We start from the raw sequence: 19891 nt of genomic DNA, 5'->3' as shown, positions 1-19891 counted from the left end.
CCATCTGTGCGGAGTCTGCGTGTCCTCCCTGCGTTCGTGTGGGTTTTCTCTGGGTGCTTGGGTTTCCTCCCATGTTACAAAGACATGTGTCTGGAGTGTTTCTCCCTGGGCCTCCGCTGAAAATTGGCTTTGTTCCAAGTCGGACTTTCCCGATAAACAAATGTTAAATAAGAAGTAAATAATAAAATGTTTCTTTGGCAACATACTGCAAAAATGTTAGAATAATTTTCATATACCTAAATAGCTTGGTATATAGTTGGAGTAAATGTTTAAGGCATTAATATTAACTGTAACATTTAGTCCAACTTTAAATTTCATTACTGTCTCTCCCATGGATTATTCAGCTATTACCAGGCACAACATTTGTATTTATAAAATATAATTATTATTTTGTTGTCTCTAAAGAAATGAAATCTGATTGGCAAATGGTCAAGGTCAACTTTACTAAATGATTTTTGGGTCAGCTGTAATGCAACAAATCAGGTTGTGCCTTCTCATTTCATGCTAATTTTTTAAGAAGTTAACAGAGGTAGGTAAATGATTTGGTTGCTGCTGCATTCATGTGTGCAAAGTATAAAGTTTTGCATAGCACAGTAGTTTGCTTTTTGAACAGTGCCTCTTCAGTCACTGTTTCAGGTTCCAAGTGTTAACGATCCCAAGTAGTTAACTGAACAGTGTACCTCTTAATACAGGAGCTGTATTGTTGTTGTCATTCTTTTACATGGGCGTTGAGCAGGATTTAAAAGCACTTCATGAGGTTTCTAATTGCAGCTGCCCAACTAACTTGAAAAATATAAGGATCTAATAAAACTCTGTTACAGTGCTGACCTCTGTCAGAACCCAGACATCTCACAAGTGTAGTGTACTCCTTTGATAGCAGAATAGCCCATTTCATCCTTTAATTACTTCTGATGTGGCTTTTTGTTACTTAATTATTTGTGTTTGTGTTGTATGCAAACAATCCTGTGACTTCACGGATCTGTCATGACATTTATTTGTTATCCTGATGCAGTGGCCTGTAGCATTTCTTTTCAGAGTGTTTATTGGTCAGGTAGGTGGGATTTCTTATTGTAGGAACTACATTCCTAGTGAAGGAGGGAGAATAATGGAAATTATAATCATATGGATCATTGCTGCAGGAACTCATTGTATGAATGGGAGGATATATGAAGATGGGCTTAGTCCTTTCTACTGATATTTTAAAGCAGCAGAACATCCTTCAGATGGAGTAAAAGTTTACAGGAAGTCTTGTGCTGTGGATATTAGAGGGAGCAGAACAATAAAAAGTAAACATTATTTGTTTGATATTCTGAGACTCATTAGTGCAAGTACTGTGAACAGTGAAACTGAATGATCGAAAATATAGACTTACTTACACATACCAATCCCGGGACTACCATTTCTGGAGTATTCCCTTTTCTCTGAGGTATGGCGATGTCTGAGTCAGTATGAAAAGATGACTTTAAGGAAGACAGCAATGTGTGACATTCGCTGTTCTCTTACATTTTCGTGGATATTTTCTTTTTCTAATGCCACGACTCAGAAGTACAATAGGGAGACTAATGATTAATTTTTCTTGTATTTACATATATATTGCATGACCAAACAGGTGCATGGAAATAACTATAAAAGTCACAAACAAATAAATCCAGCACCTTGATATATTCGCCATTTTCATGAGATAAATGGGCCCCCCAGGATTGTTTCCACTGCAAATAAAGAATGAGTGAAGTTGAAATAATCCCAAATAGTGGCTTTTATTCCATAACAAACTTGGCAGGCTGTAATAAATGCTGCAGTTCTGATAGTCTGGCTGTGACAAATTCTGTAATAGTCCAAAATAATAGTCTGTCTATAACAAACTCAGCAGCTGTAACAAATTCAGTATTCCTAACGTGTCTGTATCATATTGTCGAAGTATTACAAGTTTAAATCACTAAAGTTCGAACTTTAATGATCGAACTGTAATACTTCAAAAGTCAAAAAAAAAAAAAAAAAAAAAACTGGCGCCCCCCACACTCTCCGCTACTTAAATATACCAACTCCAAGATCACACTTCGGTGCAATACAGTGTAGAAATGGAAGATTTCCATTTCCTACACTGTAGCGCGATCTTGGAGTTGGTGTATTTAAGTAGCAGGGGGGTATGTGGGGGGGGCCCTGCTTACACCCTTTATGTTTTTTTTTTCATTGAAAATGCCATTGAAATAATTTTTAACTTTTAATAGTTCGATCACTTGAGTTCGATGTTACATGATTCGAACTATTAAAAGTTCGATGATGTGATATAGACCCGCCCTAGCAATCTGTTTGTGACAAACTCTGCAATAATCCAAAACAGTACAAAATAATGGCCTAGCAGAAACAAATGCTACAGTCCAAAGTGGAGGTCTGGTTGTAACAAATAATTCCCTTTTACTTACCACCTCCACCTCTATGCAAAATTCCTGATGTTCCACCCAGTCAGAGGAAAGCAGCAGCACTAGAAATGCAAAAGCTGCTAAAAAAAAATAGTCATCCAAGAGGTCCCACCAGACCAGATAGAATCCAGAATTTACTCAAGATTCTTTTTAGTTCCAAAGAAAACAAGGGACTGGTGAATGATTTTGATCTTAGCAGTCTGAACAAATCAGTTCAGCACACCAAGTTCCGGATGGTTACGGTTCAGTGCGTTCTGCCCTTCTTGTGCAAGGACGACTGTATGTGCTCTGTAGACCTTCAGGATGTATACTGTCTCATAAAAATGTCCAGACAATCTGGAAGGTTTATATACTTCAAGATGAGAGCGAGTCATTACTAGTTCAGAGCACTGCCCTTTGGCCTCACCACAGCTCCCAGGGTGTCCACCAAATGCATGGTAGTAGTAGCAGCTCACTTGAGTCTCCAGGGTTTCCGAGTGTTTTCATACTTGGATGACTGGCTCATTACCACCCTGACCAGGCATCTGCTGATAAGAGCTTGACACCCGGTACTCCAAACTTGCTCCCATCTAGGGATCACCATAAATTACAAGTCTCAGTTAAAACAGATCAGTTGTTTGTCTCCTTTGTGGATTCCAAACTGGGCAAGCCAGTCACAAAGTAACCTCAACCAGTTGGCTTACCGATTTTTATATCGTTTGTAAATAACAAATTAGGCCTTTCTTTACTAAAACCATTGACAGCCCATTCAACCAGGTCCATTGCAACATGTTCAGTATTTTTATTCATGGATGATATATGTGTGGCTGCTATGTGGTCTCATCCACATATGTTTATTAATCATTACAAATTAGATCTGATCTTGAGGGGAAGAGCAGCCTTCGGCTCAGTTGTGCTCAGGAGTAGCCTTCCTTTGAGTCCTCCCGGGATTTCATGTGTCCAGGGACTCTGTCACAGTGGTTGAGAAATAAATGAAAATTTACATCATCAGATAAAGAAGTTATGTACTCTCCATAAAGTTCCATCTGTGTTGTCCATTTTCATTCTCCCTCAACTTCCCTCCCACCAACCACCTACCTTTGAACTAATGACTCATGGAAGAACAAGACCTTGTAACACTGTTCCTTATGTTGAGCTCCATATATGGATTTCTGTTATCGTGTTCCTAATTTTTCCCTTTATACTATAAGGCAGCAAATCAGATCTGAGATATGTTGGGGGATAGAGTATTATGTGTAAGGGAGGAGCTTGAGAGTTTGTTAGTGGCCAGAAGCTGAAAATAACTGCCAGGTCAGATACGCAATGGTTGAGGAAGAATGAAAATGGACAACACAGATGGAATGTTATGGCGAGTACATAACTTCATTTTTTTTATTCCAGCAACATTTGAGCTCTTTTGATCTACAGCAACAAATGGACTTTATCAGAACTGTTTAAAAGACATTATCAACCTCACTTAAGTCTTATTATGAGCAGTACCCAGTCAAAATCAGCAAGTAAAATTAGTGTGCACACAAACTTAAATCGATAAAGCACTTAAATGATATTGTGAGTGTACCATTGGTTGCACATAAACCTATCTCTAGTTAATTTTCCATAGATATTAGTTTCAAGACTGACAATATGGAAACATTGTTATTGATTCCTGGAACTTTGCGGCATTAAGTTTGAGATGCCACAACAGTTCTCGTTCAAGTCTGTATTCCTAGGGACCTCTTATGTTCCTAGGTTGTCAAACCCTCTCCAGTGATATATTTTCTTCCTTCAGACAAGACCCTCTTCTTAGTAGACTACTTTCTATGCTTAACATACCTTTCTGTGACCTACATAGGAGAGATCCTGAGAGCTCTGGGGTATATGACATTCACCATCCAGTTGATTCAGTTTACAAGACTGCACATGGAAAAAAATCTGGGTACCTAAAAATTCATCTGGGCACAACATTGTCATCCTCTGTCTTTCTCCATTTCCTCTCTTTCCATTAGAGTAGAACGAGCTGCACTGGTGAACTTGGATACATTTAAACCCAGGAGTTTTTCTTTATTATTCCTCTTCTTCAAGGTGTCTCCACAGCTAAATCAGACAGAGCCTGGGGACTTGTTCAAAAAAGATTCAAGGTGCAAGGACTCTGGTCAAACAAAACAGTATATAAACATAAAAGAGATGAAAACATTGATTCTGGCTCTTCAGTCTTCTGCCACCTGTAGTCCCCAGGAACTCTCCAGTTACTGACAGCCAGTATGGTACATCAGAAAACAGTGGGGCACAAAATCTTACCCTCTGTGCAGGCTAGTTCATCATAACTTTTTTCTCCAAGCAGTTTTCATTCCATTAGATCAGAACAGCTTGACCATGCACCTGAGCAGATCAAAGTTAGACCCTCACGAATGGCCATTGAACAAGGAAGTGTTCTTGCAGATTGTCCACAAATGGGGTACCCAAAGACAGATCTCTTTGCCTCCAGTCTGAACTGTTAGCTCAGAATATTTTTCTCCAGGTCTCCCTGCAAGGAAGCCTAGGCAATGGGTGCCCTCTACTTCACTTGGAAAGGGAAAATTCCTATATGCTTTCCTCTCTTTTTCTCCTATTCAAATAGTTCTTCTGAAAATTCAGAAGGACAATTCCAAAATTCTCTTGGTGACCCCCTTTTGGCCCAGACAGTATAAGTTCTGTCTTCTCTTCCAGTTAACCAGGGACAGTCATCACGTTACCCCACAGGATAAACTTGCTAACACAATGGAAGGATGTCCTTCAAGGATGCAACTGCAGTCCTGACATATGGGGTTGTCCTGCCTCAGGCAGCCCTTCGGTCGGCCGGATTCCAAAGTCTGGGTCCGGCGTCGCCCTTTCCCCGACGTCAGAGCGCCTGGGGTATAAAAGCGTCAGCCGACGCCATCTTCTTCAGTCTTTCTTGCCGCGTGGCGCCCGAAGCAGAAGCAGTTCGCAAGTGCCGGTCGGCCAGTTCCTGTGTTTTCAGCTACTGAAGTCTTCAAAAAAGCTAAGTACCCTGTTGGGGACCTTTTCTTGCCTCAGCCGATGTCAGATAAAACTGTAAAAGTTAATAATTGTTTAACTTGTGGGAAACAAATACCTCATAAGGATTTCCACTCTTACTGCTTACCCTGCCTAGGCCCAGAACACAACGTCTCGGCCTGTACAGCTTGTGCTTCTTTCAATAAACGCACTCTTAGGCGTCGGTCAGAATTTGCACAGGATTATTTTGGGGAAGATTTCTGTTATATCATGCCGTCGGAGCTTCCGACAGCACATTTACCTAAAAAACGGGAAGGATAAGGACTGACACCCGCGGTCCGCGGTCTCGGCCGACACCACGCTTAGGCCTACCACGAGTGTCTCGGTCTCTTCTGAGCCGGTTTCACAACCGCTACAGACCGACGACACCGCCCCACCGGTTACTTTGGTACCGGAGGCCAGCTCGATGCCGGTTTCTGTTCTCCCCTCTGAGACCGTAGCCCAGGATATTTCTGACACCATTTCAGTGGATAAGACTACCCCAGCACGTGGGGCTGCCAGGCCTCTAGTGTCTATGTCCATTAAGGCCTACACACGTGCTAAGGCTGCCAAACAGGCTAAGTCTCTCCCTCCAAGATCTGTTTCTCTGGGATCCACTTCTGGTTCTCAAATTTTAAGTTTAGCTGAGGACCTTATTTCTTTAATTAGAGGTTCTCAGCCACATCCAGATAGAGGCTGTCAACCGCCTTCTGTCAAGAGGCCTAGGGTTGAGCAGGTAGATCCCCAGTCCTCTGATGAGGCCTCAGGTGATTCTGCACATTCAGACTACCAGGAGGAGGCCTTCCCGGCCTACGAGGATTCTGATGCGGAGGAATCCATTCCCTCTGCTTCTCCTCCTGAGGAGTTTTCCTTTGGGGAAACGCTTCATTCCATGAGGGAACACTTCAAATGGCAAGGCCAAGAATACTCAGATTCTAGGAAAAGGTTAAGGGAATTTTTAAAGCTACCTCAGCATAGACCCTTAGCTATTCCTCCAGTCTTAAATGTTTTAGATGATGTGTACTTAGAATCTAGTGTTTCCCCTGACTCCCTCCCCCCTGCTCCTGTCAAGCCAGACAGGTACTACAGGGTCCCAGACACACATCAATTTCTGTACAAGGGCCATACTGCTGACCCTGAAACTATTTCTCAGGGGCCTAAAGGGGTTTCCTCCACTACTGCTAAGAATCCACTTCCTTCGGAAAGAGATTCTAGGGCTTTAGAAAGGTGGGGCAAGAAAGTATATACATCTTCCACCTTTTCTATTCGAGCATTAAATTGTCAGTTTCATATGATTCAGTATCAGGAATACATGTTAGATGACTTGCAAAAGAAATTGGCTTCCCCTGAACCATTAGACAGAAAGGGGTTACAGGAATTGGTTCATAATACTCAGCAGGTTAGCAACCATTTCCTTCAGTGTGGATATGATGCATTGGAAGCTTCATGTAGAGCAGCAATGACAGGTGCGGTCATACGCAGACATGCTTGGTTAAAGGAACAAACATTGCCAGACCATGTGAAAATTAAGCTTTTGGACGCACCACTAGAGAAACATAAGCTATTTGGTGCTACTGCACAAGAGGTTTTAAAGAAAATAGAGGAAAAGGCAAAATCAGTGCAAACAGTCAAAGATTTCCTCCAGGTACAGCCTCCAAGATTCAGCAGGAATTGGCCTTCTAAGCATTGGTCCTTTCCAGACACAGACAAATTTCAAAGAGGCAAAAACAGACGTGGTAGAGGGCAAACTCGAGGCTCCTACAGAGGACGTCAATGGCAGCCTCTGAACCAGAGAGGTGGGGCAGGACCTTCCACTGCTCCCCAGGGACAATCTCAATGACTTGACTTTGACTCCGCCATCCAGGGCTCAATTAGAAGCACCTTTGGGCGGAAAATTATCTTTATTCTCACAAAATTGGCACAATATTACAAAGGACAAATGGATACTGGACATAATAGACAAAGGATACAGATTCCATTTTCATACACTACCAACAAGACATGGCAGGCTAAACCTGCCACCAAATCAAAGGGCATAGGCACTCAAACAAATAACAAACCTACTTCAAATAAGAGCAGTAGAGAAGGTTCCTTCTGCAGAACAAGGCCAAGGATTTTATTCAAGACTGTTCCTTGTTCCAAGAAAAGAAAACCAATGGAGACCCATTCTGGACTTGTCTGCACTGAATACTTACCTTATTGTGCCAAAATTCAAAATGCTGACTTTAAAGCAACTCCTTCCCATGCTGGGCAAGGGGTCTTGGCTGGTAACTCTGGACCTCAAGGAGGCATACCTGCATGTCCCAATCAGACAAAGTTGCAGAAGATACCTCAGATTTCTTGCAGGCTCAGAGCATTATCAATTTTCAGCATTGCCCTTTGGCTTATCTACTGCGCCCAGAGTGTTCATGAAATGCCTGGCATCAGTAATTGCACATTGCAGACTTCAGGGGATACAAATATACCCTTACCTGGACGACTGCCTTATACAAGCGGACAGCCAACAAGCCTTGTTAAAAAACTTGGACTATGTCATTCACCTACTGCAGGCCTTGGGATACACAGTCAGTATTCAGAAATCAAGTCTCGTACCATCCCAACAAATACCTTTCCTGGGTGCCACACTGGACACAAACACCCAGATGGCGTTTCTGACAAAAGAAAAACAAAAGCAATTGCCAGAATACTTCAGAAAATTAGCAACACACACCCAGATGACTGCAAGGAAAATCCTGCAGGCCCTGGGTTTCATGGCATCTTGCATTCTTCTGATTCCACACGTAAGGCTGCATATGAGGAAACTACAATGGTATCTAAAAAGTCTATGGTCTCAACACAGCCACAGGCTGGAAGCATTGATTCCACTCATTCCATGCCTTCAAAAGGAATTTCTGTGGTGGGCTCAAGCAAGCCAGATAAACAAAGGTCTGCCTTTCAGCAAGCCTCATACAAGTCAAACCATAACAACAGACGCCTCAGACCATGGATGGGGGGCGCACATGGAGGGCAGATGCATTCAAGGACAATGGACACAAAAAGAAAAGCACCTGCACATCAACCAAAAAGAAATGCTGGCAGTGATACATGCAATCAAGGCCTTCGAAAAGTTCATGCATCAGGGCCATCTACTAATAAAGGCAGACAATACCACAGTTATGTGGTACATAAACAAGCAAGGAGGTACCCATTCCTACCCTCTTTGCAGACTGGCAATGAATCTCTGGGATATTTTCCTACAATTGAAAATAGAGCTACAATCCCAGTTTGTACCAGGGAAGGACAATGTTCTGGCGGACAGCCTAAGCAGAAACATCATGGATCCACACGAATGGATGTTGCATCCAGACATTTTCTTACAAATAACTGAAGCATGGGGAAGGCCGGACATAGATCTTTTTGCCTCCCACCTCAATCACCATCTGAAAATGTTTTGCACAAGGACATACCATCCTCAAGCATGGAAGGTGGACGCTCTCTCCTTCAGTTGGAACTCTCTAACACTATATGCCTTCCCACCTCTTCCTTTGATGACCAAGGTGTTACTAAAGATCAAGACAGAACAACCAAAAGTCATACTGATAGCTCCAGACTGGCCAAGACAACATTGGTACCCACTGCTACGGAGCTTGAAACACACCAATCCGTGGCTCCTTCCTCAAAGGCCACTTCTTCTGACACAGCACAATTACAGGACACTACACCCCAGCTTGATAACATTGAAGCTGACAGCTTGGAAGATTCCATGACTATTCCTCAGGATACACTTTCCGAAAGGGTAAAAGATATCATCCTGGAGGCGAGCAGACCTTCCACTAGAAAAACATACTCGGCAAAATGGAAGAGATTTCTTATCTGGAACAGCAAAAAGGGTCAAGACCCATCAGTGATGAGCATGCCACAGATCCTAGAATATTTGGCTGAAATGCTCCACAATGGCCTTTCATATTCTTCCACAAAAATACATGCTTCAGCAATACCTGCCAAATATAACATTGATCCACCTGTATTTTCTCACCCATTGCTAAGACAGTTTCTAAGAGGTATAAAGAACATCAACCCTCCAAGGAAACCACCAGTGCCTGCATGGGACCTCAACTTCATGCTGGAAAAATTAACTCTTCCTCCCTTTGAACCAGCAGCATCTTCAGAGTTGAAATTTCTGTCTTGGAAGACAGCTTTCCTTCTGGCAGTAACCTCAGAAAGAAGAGTCTCTGAGCTACAGGCCCTTATGGCAATACAACCATTTCTCATTTTTCATCAGGACAGAGTTTCTTTGAGAACCAATCCGTCATTCATGCCAAAGGTAGTATCCAGGGTGTCCCTGAATCAAGCTATTCACCTGCCTACCTTCTTTCCCAATCCTCAAAATAAAGGAGAGAGACTTCTGCACACCTTGGACATACACAGACAGTTGCGCTACTACTTGGACAGAACAAAGTCTTTCAGAAAATCTGACCAGCTTTTCGTAGCTTGCGCTGCTGGATTGCAGGGAAAAGCAATTTCCAAACAGACAATTTCTAAATGGATTGGAAATTGCATTCAATTCTGCTACTCTTTTCATGGAAAAACTGTGCCAGCTGACATCAGGCCACATTCCACCAGAGCTACAGCCACCTCCACAGCCTTTTTAAGAGGAGTGGCAAGAAAGGACATTTTAGAAGCTGCTACATGGAGCTCCGTGCATACATTTTCCAAACATTACAACCTGCCTTTATATTCCAGATCCAGAGCAGGGTTTGCTTCTGCAGTCCTGCAGGGCATTTTAACTACACCATCTTTGTCTTGGTGCCTACCACCCCCAGGTTGGCTGTGGTATTCAACCCATATGTCAGGACTGCAGTTGCATCCTTGAAGGATGTAGTACAGTTTTGTACCTACCATAAATGTAGATTTCCGATAGGTATGCAACTGCAGTCAGGTTTTCCCTCCCACCTACCCCTCTGTGGTATTCTTTTGGGTTTCTACCCCTCATTTTAGCTACCTGGGGTAATCTTTTATGGTGTATTTGTTTTTATGTTGTTGTACTTGTCTGGAATTTTTTCTCTATTTTCAAAATTTAGCCTTCCTTAGAGGGCACCTGGCATCTGGGGCAAGAAACACTGAAGAAGATGGCATCGGCTGACGCTTTTATACCCCAGGCGCTCTGACGTCGGGGAAAGGGCGACATCAGCCGACGCCGGACCCAGACTTTGGAATCTGGCCGACCGAAGGGCTGCCTGAGGCAGGACAACCCCATATGTCAGGACTGCAGTTGCATACCTATCGGACATCTACATTTATGGTAGGTACAAAACTGTACTTTTGTCTCATTCACTATACTTGAAGACTTTCAAATGCATGATACAGATGATAAACTTTTATTTCCTTTTAGGCACTTTTTTTCTGAGGAGGTGCTACTGGTAATAAAGGTGGCTACAAAACCTGCAACTAGAAATTCATATATATCTAAATGGAAAATATTTTCTTTTTGGTGCCAAAAGAGGATATGATCCCTATCAGGTAAGGACACTGTCCGTCCTCCATCAGTATTTTTATAAGCTGTTCAGTTTGGGCCTGGCAAACACTCCCATAAATGTACATTTGTCAATCACACACCTTTTTTTCTTGCTTTGAAGTCAAGTGGTTTCTAAAAGGCATCCTGTGCATCAGACTCCTCCCCACAAAAAAATCCATTCCTTTTCTCTGGGACCTGAGTAATGTCCTTGAGATATTAATTTTACCACCCTTTTAACCAACTTTTTTTGCTTCTTTAAAAAATGTTACACTTGGAAAATAATCCTCCTTGTTCCACTAACCTCTGTTAAAAGGGTCAGTGATTTACAAAGCACTGATACCTACTCCATAAGGACAGGGTTTCTCTTAGAACTAATCCAGCCTTTATACCTAAGGGGTCACTGAAATGTCTCTAAACCATTCTGTACATCTTCCAGAATTTTTCCTAATCTAATCCCAAAAGTGAGGGTTAAAGAATTCTCCATTTGCAATATGTCCTCTGGGCAACTAAGATTTTAGATGAGTTTATCCTGTTTGGTTTGTTATATGTATTTTATATATTATATTAATTTTATGTATGTAGGACTGTCTGTTTCTGTAAAAGGTTTTACTTACTATCAGGCTGTGTCATGTGATTTAATTTGACTGTGATTAAAGGGAGGGGTTGACTTTATTATATTCTGTTACACACTGAAGAAAGGCATTAGCGTGAAAGCTTTATGAAAAATTAAAATGTTGTTTTATTGCAATCCTTTTGAACCAAGAGTTTCCTTCTACTGAGATTTTTCATTCTGCATGTACTTGTTCACAGTGAAGCTTAACTGCTGTGCTGGTCCTGCTGCTTGTTTCGACCAGAGAAGCTACACAACTTGTGCTTTGAGGGGAGAGGCAGAGCTGCTTAGAGGAAGTGAGAGGATGTTCTCTGTTGTCAGCCCATTGTGTGTCAGCACTTGGCACTTAGCTAAGGTTGTGTAGGGGATAGGGCTGCAAAAATAAAAAAAAAAATCTGTAACTACCCCTAATGACTGTCTTAATGATGTCCTATCCCGTGGACCAAGACCATCTCCCAACAATGAAGAAGGAATGAGCCAAATGACTGGAGGAGGCTGATCAACTGACAGAAGGGGCCAAGAGAAGGCAAAAATGAAAAAAAAAGTCCTCTTGAGATGCAGCTGCTTGTACTACTTGCTTCAAAAATGTCTCCATTGGAGCATTTTGTGCTGAGGCCAGTTATTCACGAGATCACAGCATCCTTAAACACTTTTTATTGAACCTTGACTTCAGGAGTTGGGTCTCCTTCGACATCTCAGTGCTTTGATTCAAGATTTCTGAACACTTACTTTGTCCTACATTCAGTTCTAGCCTGTTTGGGAAGTTTATATTTTCACTGCTTGAGATTCTTCCCAATAGCTGCTCATTGCAGAAAGCCTCTAAAGTCAAATGTAGCAGATATGCTTGCACCACACGAGTTCATTTCTGAGGAGGCTTTCTACATTTTATACTACATTCCTGACATTTCCTGTGTCAGGACAGCATTTTTGTCCTGATTCTTGGTGTGGATTTTACAACAAGTCAAATGATTATGCAAAATTGTTTTCTTGTGTATGTTATTTACCCATCAGGTTGTGCTTCCTCATTATATAGGGCTGAAAATGTTAAGTGTAGTGACTGAATGATTCCTTCTTGTGAGGTGCTCCATTTGTCAGACAGATGCATATGCTTCCCCAAATGCAAGAGCTAGAGAAAATTGTGCACTGTCCCAAGCTGTGCCTATCAGAGGAGGGAATGTAACTGTTGCCTGCTACAGAGGGCCTCCTCAGAAATCATCAGCCATGATTAAGTAACTTTAGTAAGTGTAAGTGAACTAATATGCTCTTCTTAGATAATTGTGATGCTGCAATTATTACAGACATAGTTTGTAATACTTGGGTAGATAAATGGGTTTACTTACTGTAAGTTTATTTTTCTTGCTTCTCCTTCAGCTGCTACTCTGTTCTTAGCCCTCAAGTATCTGCTGCTGCAGCTCCCAGAAGTCATCTATTAGCTTTTTAACTTATGTAGACGTATCCTATTGTTTCTCATTCACTTTGTGTGTGTTTTCATAGAAAGGTTGTCTTACGTGCTGCTTATAAAAAATATGGCAGTGTCTTATGGAGAGCTACTTACAAAACTTCAATCAGTGAGGAGTTGTCAGGAATTTGGCAAGCACTGGGATTCATCCTTAGCTTTTTCCCTTATTAGTCTTTTCCCTGCCCATTTGAATGACTTACAGTGGGTGCCATGGTTGTTTGCACATGTTACTGAGTGTATTGGCTTTGCCTGTTTGTTATTTTGCCTAAAGTAACAAGAACATGTGATGTACCAGAGCCAATAGAAACTTCTGTAAGAGGACTCTCAATTACCGTGCATGAGCCTTTCTTTTTTCCTGGAAAGGAAAGGATTCTTGGGCTTGGTCCCATACTTGAGTTATTAACATAGATCCCAGTTTCTAGCAGTATAAATGGTTGATGTACCTTTGTGTCAGCAGGCTGATTATAATATAAATAGGTTTACTGAAACACTAGTCAAAGTTTAAAGTGGTAAGGCACAGAGATCTAAGTGAAACAAGAATGCTTATAGGTTTATAGTATTTACTAGGCTGTTGGTCTGTGAGCATCTTAAACAAGCCTAGCCTTACATTCCCACCGTAGTTTTTAGCCTCTATATTGTGCATGTAGATAACCCAGAGTTAGACCAAACAAGGATATGTTGGAATAATTACATGTTTTCTCTATCTGTGAAGGATGGGGTGCTAAACCAGAAGTGATTCTGCAGTTATGCATCCATTTGTCCAGATTACATTTGAATAGAATAAGAGAAGTACTTTGATTTATGCGGAGTGAAAGTTACATAGAAGCAGTATTATCTATGATAAAAAGCTATCCCTCCAACATGTTCTTTTTATTTTGCAAACAAGATCGAAATCCTATGAGGAGATGTTTATACTACCATTGTCCTTGCGTATGTTTATAGTCCTGACAGAATAGGGTCTGTTGAAGTACTAGATGCAAAACAGAGGTTGCTTCTCAGTAGCCTATATGATATTGGAAAGAAGGACAAGGCTTTGAGATGGTCTGTTTTAATGATTTAGGTCTTTGATTTTTTTTTTGGTAAGAAAACATTGTGATTATTCTAGTTGTGACAAGTGTTTGGACAGGTACATGTGGAAAAGAGTATTATACTCCGTGATCGGCCTAATAAGTACCAGGTGTAGTGAGACACTTGCATCCCTGGATCTGAAAGCAACACTTTTGGGTATAAGATGAGCAATGAAAAAATAGCTTCCTTACAACAGTGGATTAGTGGGGATCAGAGGACAGTTTATTATATTATATTTTATTTATTTATATAACATTTGTTTACCGGGAAAGTCTGACTTGGAACGAAGCCAATTTTCAGGAGAGGCCCGGGGAGATACGCTCCAGATGCATGTCTTTGAGATGTGGGAGGAAACCAGATCACCCGGAGGAAACCCACAGAAATGCAGGGAGGACATGTAGACTCCGCACAGAAGGCACCCCAGCCGAGAATTGAACCAGATAAACTCTTGCTGTGAGGTGACAATGCTATGACTGCACCACTGCGCGCTGTCCCAATTCATTGTCAACATAGATTCCCAGATGCCTACAGGATCAATTTTCAGGGGTCTGCTGTCAATATGAAAGTTACAAGGCAAGTCATGCTTGCCAGAGGGTACACTGACATATTTCCTGGCATTTAGTTGTAGTCCATGGTGTTGACACCACCTGTTTGTTTGGGAGAAACTTCTTGGAGGATCTCGGTGTCCTTTGGGGATTATATGGTAGCACCCAATTTGCTGTTATCTTCAAACTTGATCAGTCACAGACCTTTAACATTATCTTTGATCATCAAGAAATAAATGTCAAAGAGGAGTATCCCAAGGACTGAACCCTGGGGTACACCACTAGAGACAGGTTGTCTAAAAGTGGTGTAGCTGTCTACCCTAATGTCCTGGGTTCTGTTTGTGAACCCATTTGCTATCTAGTGAATTACATAGCTATTGACGTTTAGCTGGGAGAGTTTATCTACAATACCCAAATATTGAATGGTGCTGAACGCCTTTGAAAGGTCTAGATATGCAGTGTGTACTGGTTTACCTTCATCCATTGCATTAGTAACATTTTCGACAAAGTCAACCAGATTAAGTAAGCAGGACCTGCTCTTGATGACGATGCCCTGTGTTGAGTTAAGAGTCTGTAGGTTACGTGTCTCATTCCACAATGATCCTTTCCATAGCCTTACAGATTAGACTGGCTGGGTTTATGGGTCTGTAATTACCAGAGTCTTTGGAAGCCCCACCTTTATGCAAGGAAATGACTGTTGGTGTTGTGTACTCATCTGGCACAAATTCTGTTTTGAGGCTTATATTGAATAGCTTCTGTAGGGGATCAGACAAGTTATGTTTCAAGCTGATGAGTAGGCAGCCTTATATGCTATCTCACCCCATAGACATAGTTTTTTTTGGCCTTAGCTTGTTTTTGGGAGACTTGAGTGTTGGGAGTACATATGTGTGGGTATGTGATCAAAGAATATTGGAGGGGAGAGGACGTGACGTTTGGTCTAAATTTGTCCACTAGTAGATTAGCTATGTTCTTTGAGTCTAGTGTGTGATATAATATAATATTAGTTCTGCATAGCACATGGCATTGTTTCTAACATTTTTAGCATAATTAAATAAGGCTATGACTATTCTTCACCTGGGTGGCTATTTTTTACCTCATATCTGGTTTTGATTAATTTGACTAGGGTCTGAAGTTCCTTGTTTAGTTTGGCAGGAGCTTTTTAACATCTTGAGAGTTAGATTTGTTTTTGTGTGCAATAAGTTTTGTTTTTCTTTTATTGTAGAGTCTGTTTTTATTTGAGTTCCACCATAGGGGGTTATTTTTTAATTTGATGAGGGGGGCAGATGTGACTGTGCAGCTATTTACATGTGCACAAAGTGTAACAGTGAATGATTCCACATAAGCAGTGTGGTTATCTAGAAGGAAATGGCTTTTGCATTACCTAAATTATGACTCAGTTTTAGGAGATTAACCTTTACATAAGCTCTGATAACTAAGGTACTAAAAAATACTTCATGCTTCAGTCTTATGGTGATTGGGACTGCCTTGTGCTCTGATTTGATCAGGAAGTTACAATTGGTGGGGAACAAAGCTGTCCCATGTTGGTAAGAATCAAACCCAAGATTGGAGTGCAGACTAAATGGTGCATGAAGTTGATATTGATGAAGTCCAGAAATCTCTGGGTGTAGCTGTTTGAGTATGTATAAGTACCCTACTTTATGCAGGGATAGCTGAAGTTTCCTACTTAAGCATCTCACAGCTGTTTTTAGATTTGCTTTCAAACTAGTGTCTACTACCCTTAGGGAAGCACTTTATGCATCCATCTTAATGTTATAACACCAGGAACATTTGACAAATTGTAAAATGCCCATAAATTAACCGTATTTCACTCATATTTACAAAAACAAACATGAATTCATAATCCATATTTAACTTCATATTTTGCTTACTTCTGTATTTTCATGTAAAACTGCTGTACTAGTAAGCTGTTTTTCTCCTGAGGTTTAGACATTCCTTATAAATATATTATGTTGACGTCCTTTAAAAGATATGTTCTAGCTAGTCCAGTTATTCTTTGTGTTCCATTGTTGTATCTGCCTATATTGTAATCAAGGATTTTTTCCAAGTTCAAGGACTGAAGAAATTTAGATCTGAATGCAGATTTTGTATCTGAGGTTGAGGAAGGTACAGTAATCCACCTATTAAATCATGCTTTAACTTTCCTTCTTAGGGGAGATGTGTTGCTTTCCATTGTTTGTATCTGTAGAGAATATTGATATTGTTTACCTGGCAGATATGGAGCATGTGTAGTTCTTATGTCTTAAATCTTACACGGGATTTTTGGGAGAAAATAATTAGTATCAAAAGCAATATTTTTACTTATTTGCAAGTAAAATAACACCATTTTGCTAGATTTTACAAACTGAAAAGTGTTCACTGATATCACCCTTTTTTCTTGCTTTACAGGATTGCAAGTAAAAATATCCAAACTGAAAAAAGAAAGGTGTCTGTAAGTATTTCTGAATTTATTTATGCCTACTAACCTGCCACCTTCTTATGAAGCTTAGTTGTGATTTATTTTGCAGTTGCTGCACTTACATCGGCACTAACTGTAATCCTAAAGTGCAGCAGAAATATGAGAATTACATGTCTGCACAGTTAAAAAGTCATACCTTAGCCAATATTGTTTTACCTCTATAGTCTTTAAATATTTGTATTATTTAAATATCATGTGGTAGCAACAGCAGTGGACAGGATGCAAAGGCAAGAACATCTTCCACAATTACATATTATTTATTTATTTATTTCCAGTTTGATAACCGGGGAAGTCCACTGGGCCCGAAAGCCCGTTTTCAGTGGAGGCCCGGGGAGAAAAGCTCCATGATAATACATTACACACAAAAACACAGCAGAACAGATCTAAACTAATACACAGAAAAACACACTCTGTTCTAATAGCATAATACTTTAACAATTTCCAAACAAGAATGAGGTGCATTGGGCACTATACATAAGAAAAAGATATATTAGTGCAACTGTGAATGTTAGTAAAGTAGGAAAGGAAAGGAAATTATAGATAGAGTTTGAATACAAGAGCAGGGATGCATAGGAGAAACGAAGAAGAAGCAAAGAAATTAAAGGAGAGGTGTCAGAAGAGGATAGAAAAAGAACAGATAACTAATGTTCAAATTGTGGTTGAGTCCAGGAGACCACCTTGAGAAAATGTCAAAAGATTTAAGGTGAGAGTAAGCATAGCACTTGAAGGAAAATAAAGGGTTTATTCAGGGAGGAAGGAGGAGATAATGAAGAAGAGAGGGAGCTAGGAGAGTGTCAGAAGAAGGGGAACCAGGGGTGGGATGGAACTAGGATAAATTGAGATCTAGGTAGGAAGTATACAATTACATTTCCAATTTTGGAAAAGGTGAGAATGAAGAAGAGATTTAAAGTGTTCATAGTTTGTAGTGGCTCTTAGAAGGGAAGGAAGTGAGTTCCATTTTTTTGCTGTAGTATAGGAAAGTAGGAGTTGGCCAGGGGTCGTTTGGGTTTGTAAACTGAAATAAGATTTTGGTGGCTAGATCTTAGGGGCCTTGGAGGATTGTATATGGTGAAGGTATTAGATAATGCTGGGCAAGCAGTGGGTTTAAAGATTAGTTTGTGTGCAGTAGTAAGTTGGAGGAAATTGAGTTGATTAGGGAGTTCTAGCCATTGAAGACTACGGAGGCAGATGCAGTGGTGTGTAGAATGAGTGGAGTTAGTAGCGAATTTGGCAATTTTGTAGTAGCAACTTTCAAGTTTTGTGAAGATAGAAGTGGAGAGATTGGATAGAAGAGGAGCACCATACAGTACAGAAGGGAGAAGGAAGGTAGTGGCGAGAGTTTGTCTTGAAGATGGAGTAAGAAAGTTTGCATTTCTATAAGGCATACCGAGCTTCTGATGAGTTTTCTTTATGTTTAGTTGAATATGATTATTAAATTTCAGGTGTTCATCAATGGTTACTCCGAGTAATTTAGCACTACTAACAACTTCTATTGAGGACTGGGAGAGGCTAGAAATTATGAAGGATGACTTATCAGGAGTCAGAGCTTTTGAGGGGGAGAAGAGAATGATGTGGGATTTATTGGCATTGAGGGAAAGATGATTTTGAAGCATTCAATTTTCTATGGTTGTGAAGGCCAATTGGGTTTTGGCTTGGAGCTCGGGAAGGTTGGGCGCAGAGCAGATAACAGTGGAGTCATCTGCGTATTCATCTGTATATAAAAGTTGATGACGTAACAGTTCCAAGTTTGAAAGAATAACGAGACACAAACCTGCAAGGAACCAGCTATTTCAACAAAGTGTATGTTATGGTATGCAGACTACCCCACGTATGCCCAATAAAAATGATTCCAATACTGTCACATTGGGCAGCTTAATTGCTTCTCACCTTCTTGACATTTCAGTGTTATTCTGCTTCATCTGCACACATCAGAACCATAGCTAGATCAGTTGGTGCTGTGGGCATTTCATAGACTGGTGACCCCAACCCAAAACTGAAGACCAGAACAAAAAAAAGTCCTCCTGCAAGTTGGGGGTAAAAAAATCTGCTTGCAATGTCATTCCCACTGAAGAACTGTAACAAAAAACTTCTACTAGCTCCTTGCTGCTGTTGCTAAAATTTAAAGACGTTCATTTAAACAGCTATAATATCAGCTGTAGCTTTTTAAATGAATATCAGTACTGCACTTGTGCCCCACCAGCAACTCTTCTGAGGTGCCAGTCACGCCCCTGAACAGCTTGCACCTGGAGTTGCCATCCCCTTTTTCCTACCCCAGCTGTGGTACTGGAGAACACTGTGCTACATTTGCATGACATCAGAAAATATTTCATTTTGGCATTTGTTACCCTGGCTTTGACACTATGTGGTCCTTTTCATTTAAAAATTTTGGCAAAGGGTAAGCCTACACAGCAGTGTTTGTAACACTACCGTCTTTCCCTCCTACTGTGTCCATAAACCACTAAGTATCTGGAGCTACAGGCATTCTGTGAAGAGACACACTGAATCTGTTGTCACAGATGAGTGAGCAGTTGAATTTAACTTGTCACCTCTGTCCTAAATAAAAGAGTAAGGGTAGATTTTTATTCATTCACAAAAGCAACTAATTTAATCCCTGACTGAATCTGAAAAAAAGAGGATCTGTGGATTTCTCATTTCAAGATGTCAAAGAATCAGATTATTTCCTCGAGCAGGTCATTTTTGAGGCAGAATAAAATTGGCATTAGTGCTGCAGGAACATTAGCACAGTAGAGGACATCAAGAGAACATAAAATGTATTATTCTTATATAGTGGTCATTTGGGGGAAAAA

At 40.8% G+C, this 19891-nt stretch overlaps 1 protein-coding gene across 3 annotated transcripts in view; it reads left to right on the top strand.

Annotated features, from left to right (window-relative positions):
- RBBP8 (RB binding protein 8, endonuclease) overlaps positions 1 to 19891 on the top strand; it is a 2682217-nt gene that overhangs the window by 1012181 nt on the left and 1650145 nt on the right. For all 3 annotated transcript variants that reach the window (XM_044065365.1, XM_044065366.1, XM_044065368.1), the window contains one exon: positions 17015 to 17057. In XM_044065365.1, coding sequence (XP_043921300.1) covers positions 17015 to 17057 — 43 coding nt within the window. The remainder of the gene's footprint in view (positions 1 to 17014; positions 17058 to 19891) is intronic.

This window comes from Protopterus annectens, chromosome 3.part0 (assembly GCF_019279795.1).
Source record: "Protopterus annectens isolate FY-2018-M chromosome 3.part0, PAN1.0, whole genome shotgun sequence".
Lineage (NCBI taxonomy): Eukaryota > Metazoa > Chordata > Ceratodontiformes > Protopteridae > Protopterus > Protopterus annectens.
Note: the sequence above shows the minus strand (reverse complement) of the source record. Positions and strands in the feature narration are given on the sequence as shown.